Source organism: Anolis sagrei, chromosome 2, assembly GCF_037176765.1.
Source record: "Anolis sagrei isolate rAnoSag1 chromosome 2, rAnoSag1.mat, whole genome shotgun sequence".
Lineage (NCBI taxonomy): Eukaryota > Metazoa > Chordata > Lepidosauria > Squamata > Dactyloidae > Anolis > Anolis sagrei.
The window spans coordinates 129,732,954-129,739,308 of record NC_090022.1 but is presented as its reverse complement, the minus strand read 5'-3'; the positions used below and the strand labels follow the sequence as shown (position 1 = coordinate 129,739,308).

The 6,355-nt window shown below is 48.2% G+C and overlaps 1 protein-coding gene across 2 annotated transcripts; it reads left to right on the top strand.

Annotated features, from left to right (window-relative positions):
• The first annotated feature begins 202 nt into the window (after positions 1-202).
• Positions 203-6,355, top strand: CBX8 (chromobox 8). Of its 2 annotated transcripts, none has more exons than XM_060764334.2 (5): positions 203-587; positions 1,210-1,253; positions 1,429-1,494; positions 1,633-1,699; positions 2,695-6,355. In XM_060764334.2, the coding sequence occupies exons 1-5, from the start codon at positions 519-521 to the stop codon at positions 3,541-3,543; spliced, it is 1,095 nt and encodes a 364-aa protein (XP_060620317.1). In that variant the 5' UTR covers positions 203-518; the 3' UTR covers positions 3,544-6,355. The 2 variants fall into 2 exon arrangements, with proteins under 2 accessions (XP_060620317.1, XP_060620316.1); XM_060764333.2 differs by having other exon boundaries at positions 1,429-1,506.

The following is a 6,355-nucleotide window of genomic DNA, read 5'->3' as shown; positions in this document are numbered from 1 at the left end:
AAGGCGAGAGGGGAGGGCTTCCCAGCTCGGCCCCCTCCCTCCCTCCCTCCCTCCCTCCCTGTCTCCAGGGCCAGTCAGCCCCTTCCTTTCCCCCTCCCCCTCCTCGGGAGCCCTCCTCCCCGCCCCCTCCTGCCTCTGTCTCCTTCGGCCCCGCCCCCTCCGTGATTGACACGCGGATCACGTCGCAGGGAGGCGGGGGAGCCGTGCTGCTGGTGGCGGGGCTGGGGAAGGGCCAGGCCCAGCGCCGGCAGCCAGGAGAGGGGGAGGCGGCAGCAAAGGCGAGCGCGGCGTGGGCCTCCCTCTCTCTCCCTCTCTCTCTCTCTCTCTCTGCTCTGGAGCCAGGCAAGGCTCTCTCTCTCGTTCGCTCGCTCGCTCGCTCGGGCAGCAACAAGTGCGGAGGCAGGCGAGCCGCGGGCTGACGTCAGCGAGCGGAGTATTATGGTCTGGGCTGGGCTGGCTCCTGCCGCCGAAGCCTCCGCCGCCGCCGTTGCTTCCCTGCTGCCCGCGGCCGAGTAAACATGGAGCTCTCCGCCGTGGGCGAGCGGGTCTTCGCGGCCGAGGCCTTGCTCAAGAGGCGCATCCGCAAAGTAGGTGCCTTCGCCTCGCGACCCCCCCCCCCCTTGCAGCCGGGGCTTTGTGCGCTCTGCAAAGCAGGCCGCAGCCTGGCAGGCAAGCAGGCGAGCTTGCCTTTGCCTCTCCCTCTCGCCCTCTCCTTTTTTTGCTTGCTTGGCTCCTTCCTTTCTGCAGCCCCAGCAGCAGCAGCAGCCCTGCCTCCCCTCCCCTGGCCGCCGCTCCCCCTTTTTCTGCAGCGCTGCTGCTGCTGCTGCCACCGTCGCGAGCCTCGCCTTGCAATGCATGCACCTCCCGAGCTGCAGGGATGTTTTCGCTCCGCGCATTGCATGCATGCAGATTTGGTCGCCTTTTGCAGCACGCCCCCTTTTTTCCTGGATGGGTTTTTCTCTGCTTTCCTCTATATTTTTTTGCGCCCTGCATATTTGTGGCGTTTTGCTGGCCGCTCGCGTGTATGCAGATTACGATCTCCCTCTATTTTGACGCCTGCTTTTGGGTGGAAGTTTGGTTTCTGGGGAGCCGTTCGCCAGCAGGGAAAGAGTTGTTTGGCCTCGTTCCTTTGGGTCGTTTCCCTCGCCCCCGCCCCCCTTCCCCCCCTGAAATGTGTGCTCGTTTGACTCCTGTTTTCGACATCTGCAGGGCCGGATGGAATATCTGGTGAAATGGAAAGGCTGGTCTCAGAAGTAAGTCAATCTGTCAGTGCAATCGAAATACCGACAAGGGGTTGGATCCGCTTGGCATGCCATTGGGAGGGGAGTGCAGTCGATTGCGCTTTTGGAAAAACAGAGGGGGGGGTGGGATTTTTTTTAAAGCCCCTCTTCTGATTCGTGTGCTTTTGGCCTTGCCTTCCTTTGCTAGATACAGCACTTGGGAGCCAGAAGAAAACATCCTAGATGCTCGCTTGCTGGCGGCTTTTGAGGAAAGGTACTCTGATTGGTAGGAGTGGGAGCACCTCCCTTGCTTTAACTTACAGCCCTAGCTTAGTCTTTTTTTTTGGAGCAATGCTGAACCCAGACCCCCTTGTTATTTAACATGGGTTGTATGTTTTTGAACCTCCTTTAGGGAAAGAGAAATGGAACTCTATGGTCCGAAGAAGAGAGGCCCCAAACCCAAAACCTTCCTGTTAAAGGTAAGGGAAGAGGGAAGCAATAGCTGTGTTTTCTGTGTTGCTGGAATAGCATTCCAAGCAGCAGAGAATAGATCTCTTTTGGTATTATTTTAGTTAAATATTATAAAGATGCATTATTGTGCTCCTGGGCCTATGAGGCTGGATCTACACTGCATTACATGGTCAGTGTAGACCCATTTAATATAGTTCAATCCAGATGAAAGTGCATTATATGAGTCTACACTGTATTGGGTTGCTGTGAGTTTTCCAAGCAGTCAGGCCATGTTCCAGAAGCATTTTTCCTGAGGTTTTGCCCACATCTATGGCAGCCATCCTCAGAGGTTGTGAGGTCTGTTGGAAACTAGAAAAGTGAGGTTTATATATCTGGGGAAGGATGTCCAGGGTGGGAGAAAAAACTCTTGTCTCCTTGAGGCAGGTGTGAATGTTGTAATTGGTCATCTTGATTACCAGCTATGGCAGGCATCTTCTTGACATTTTGCTCACATCTGTGGCAGGCCAATTCTCTCACACCAGAAGTGACTTGCAGTTTCTCATGTCGCTCCTGACATGAAAAAAAAAAGGTTGTAAGGTACATTGGAAACAAGACAAGGGGGGGATTCTATATCTGTTGAAGGTCCTGGGTGGGAGAAAGAACTCTTGTCTGTTGGAGGCAAGTGTGAATGTTGCAGTTAATCACCTTGATTAGCATTGCAAAGCCTTGCAGCTTCAAGGCCTGGCTGATTCCTGTCTGGAGGAATCCTTTGTTGGGAGCTGTTGTTAGCTGAGGAAGCCTGCCATAGATGTGGGCAGAGAGAAAATTCACAGCAATCCAGTATAGTAGCCCTTGCATGACCAAATGGTCAATCCAGTGATTCTGGCCATGAAAGCCTTCTACTACACTGTATTATATGATAGTGTAGATCCAGCTCAGATAGGTGTGTGTGATGACCACATTTTACAATTGCCTTGACTTACAGTGATTCCCAACAATCCAGCAGTTCCTTCCTGTTTTGCAGGCCCAGGCCAAAGCCAAAGCCAAAACCTATGAATTCCGCAGTGACTCTTCCCGGGGGATCCGGATGCCCTACTCTGGCCGCTCTCCCCAAGACCTGGCCTCCACCTCCAGAGCTCGAGAGGGGCTGAGGCAAATCCCACTGCCCCACCAGAGCAGCTCCTCCAGTGCCCCCACTAGTCCCACCACCCGGGTGGAGACGATCCAGGAGAACCGGGTGGTATCAGAAGAAGACAGATCCGAAAGCGCCTTCAAAAAGAGGGGCCCAAAGCCCAGGAAAGAGTTCTACAAAGACCTCCCTGAAAGTGTTGATCCCACTTCCAAAAGAAAGTCATTGGAAGCAGGAGACAAGGTGGTGGTAGATTACCTGAAAGCCAGAAAGTTGGAAGAGGCAGCTCACCCTTCTGCAGCCAAGTTCTCCGGACACAGTGTGATCCAGTTGGCCCGGAGGCGTGAGCCAGAATTGCCCAGCGCTGGGTCCAGCACCAGGGCAGAAGCTGGCATGAAACTGGGTGCACCTGAGACTTATCCTCCCCGGCTGACCAAGCACAGGGCAGATTTCCTGGATCAGAAAGGGCAGAGTGGTTTAGACTTGGGTGCCCCTAAGATTTTGCACAGCTCTGCCAATCAAAGCAGCTTATATGGAGATGGCATAGGGACCCAGGCTGGTAGGCCTTCCCTCATTGCCCGCATCCCAGTCTCCAGGATTCTTGGTGATCCAGAAGAAGAAGCTTGGAGCCCATCCCTTAACAACCTGGAGAAGGTGGTAGTGACTGATGTGACCTCAAATTTCTTGACAGTTACCATTAAGGAGAGTAGCACAGACCAAGGGTTCTTTAAGGAAAAGCGATGAATTCCCTTAGGGAGGGAGCAGGAGGCATTGAATGGGTTTGGGTGGAAGTCCTCTGGCTTTGGATATGTGTTTTCTTTGGACATGATTGCAAAATCTGTCCTTAATTCATTATTTTATTGCCTTCCCTTCCCTGCCACCAGTTTCAGTTTCCTTTGAAAGATTATCTCTAGAGTTATATTTTCTATTAGGTGTAAATATGTTATTTAAAGAGAAATACATATATATATATATATCTATATGCATATATATATTTCAGCTCTAAGTTTTTGTTTTTATTTAAAGCTCTTGGAGGTGGACAGTAAGCAGAGAACTAATATTTCTCTTGCCACGGTTGCAAGAGCAGGGACCTTATTAAGTAATTATAACACCCTTTTTTTTACAGTTTTGTTTCAGTTGCTCCCCCCTCCCCCCAAGGTGATGCTGAGGGCAAGTGGGGGTTCTTCTATTCATCTGGGGCCAAAAAGGGGGCTCCCAATTTTGGATTGTTATATTATAATGTGTTGCTTTGTACAATCAAGTGTGCTGTATACACAACTGTTCGAGCTGGACAGCTGAAGGAAGCACTTGACTTTCCAGTATTGTCTTGCCTTTGTTTTGATCCAGTTTAAGAAATGTTGGTTTAAAGTGTACATTAAAACAAGTTGGGAGATGATTTAGCAAAGAAGTATTAACTTGAACAGCCTTTTCTTACAGGGGAAAGGGAGATGTGTCTGTTTTCAGATTCTGAGAAAGTGTAGCTGCTGTCATGCACTTTAATATGATTGTCAAAGGGAGAAGGATGGTGGAAGAAGAGGGAAAGGAGAGATAGTTTAGTTCACATTGTCTGGGCTTTAGGGTTGTTTTTTCCCCCTGTCCTTCCCTGCTCACTCCAAAAAGAAAATCTGTTTACATTCCTCACATGCCAGAAAAGTTGGGGAGGAAAGTATGTCACAGCTCATATAGTAGGTGCTCCTAATCTTATATTGAGTGGATTCCATCTCCTCCCCAGGAATCATGGCAGCTCCACACAGATGAATAATAGCCCACAGTATCGTCTTTGAATTGGAATATATGGCAGTGTGGACTCAGAAATCTCAGTTCAAAACAGATATTGTGGGATTTTCTGCCTTGATACTCTGGGTTTCATGACTGTGTGGAAGGGCCCTGAGTGACTGTTTTTAAAGTTATGTAGAAAAGCTGTCTGTTCTGTAAGAGTGTAAATCTGAGAAGAGAGATGCAGGGAAGACTGTTTCCTTTTAAAGCCTGTTAAACAGTTGGATGAGATCAGTTTCACAGCAGTGTGCTGATCTGTATATCATTCTTTTTCTTGCCTTTTTTTTTTTTGGGGGGGGGGGGGGTTCCACACAGCCCTATATTCCAGAATATCAAGGCAGAAAATCCCATATTATCTGAGTGTGGGCTCAGATAACCGAATTCAAAGCAGATATTGTGGGATTTTCTGCTTTGATATTCTGGAATATAGGGCTGTGTGGAAGGGCCCTGGGATGAACTCCCCCTTACCTTTCCTTCTTTCCACGAAATTTATATATTTGTAATTCAGACTAGAGTAGTTTTCACTCACCATTTGTATGAAAAATATGTACCCACTTACCTGCTTCCTTGAAGAAAGCAATACATGAGATCTAGGGCCCTTACACACAGTCATATAATCCAGAATGTCAAGGCAGAAAATCCCACAGTATCTGCTTTGACCTGAGTGATCTGAGTCCACACTGCCATATATCCCACGTCAAAGCAGGTAATGTGGGATTTTATTCAGCTGTGTGGAAGGGGACCCTAGATGACTTTATCTGATTCAGCTTTTCTTTCTACTTCATGGGAATGCAGGTTGCCCCTCCCCCCTCAGTTTCTTCCATTAGAAGGGAATGTGTTGAAAGGTATGGCTGGCCTTTCTTTTACTTTCAGCAAATGCTGTGGTATCTCAATAGGTATTGATTTGAGCCTTTTGTCTTGTACAAAAAGCACAAATTTGGCATAACACCTTTCAAGTCCCCGTCCCCCCCACCATTTTCCACTGAATAGTCCCCTTGTTAAAATGTTCCAATGTGGCGACTAAACAAGGGACAGCAGGACATGTGTCACAGCTACAAGTGGGTGTGGGAAGAAGCATCAGTACCTTTCCCCTTCCCAATCTGAAGTGGAAACATTTGCTTCTTTAACTGGCCTAGCTTCTTCTTTTTGGGACATTTTCTTCAACCAAATAACAAATTTGCCTTTCTGTTGGGTTTATACTGAGGACATGTCAGGTTGTTCCCTCTCCCCTCTCCTTCTCCCTCTTGAAACAAACAAAAACCACAACAGTTATTTAAATTCCTTTCAGTTCATGTTATAAATCACAGAAGTGTTGAGTTCTCCCTCCTGAAGTGTGGTGGTGAGGCAAGAAAGGCTTGTCAGCTGGCATCTGTTGGCAGAGGGTCTACAGGAAGGTAGGGTGGCTAGTGGCCAGGAGGACTTCCTCTTTGGTCCAAATAAAGTTCACATCCCACCCAACCTCCTCAGGTGTCACTGTGGCATGTACCACCTCTGCTGTTTGTTTCTGGGCACACATACATGGGTATATAAAAGCTAGACAGACATAAACATGTGGGTGTGTATATGTGTGTGTACATAGTTACATATATTGAATGTATGTGAGTGTGAGCTATTTAATTCTCTTGAAGATCTGTAAAAAGAAAAGAAAACTTATAATCTCTCATTGATCTGACCTAACAGTCTCAGAAGCTTAAGTAGGTGTCTTCTGCCAATGTTGAATGTCTAATGCAGTACCTGCTTTCTATGTGAATTGAAATATATATAATACTTTGTAAATAGA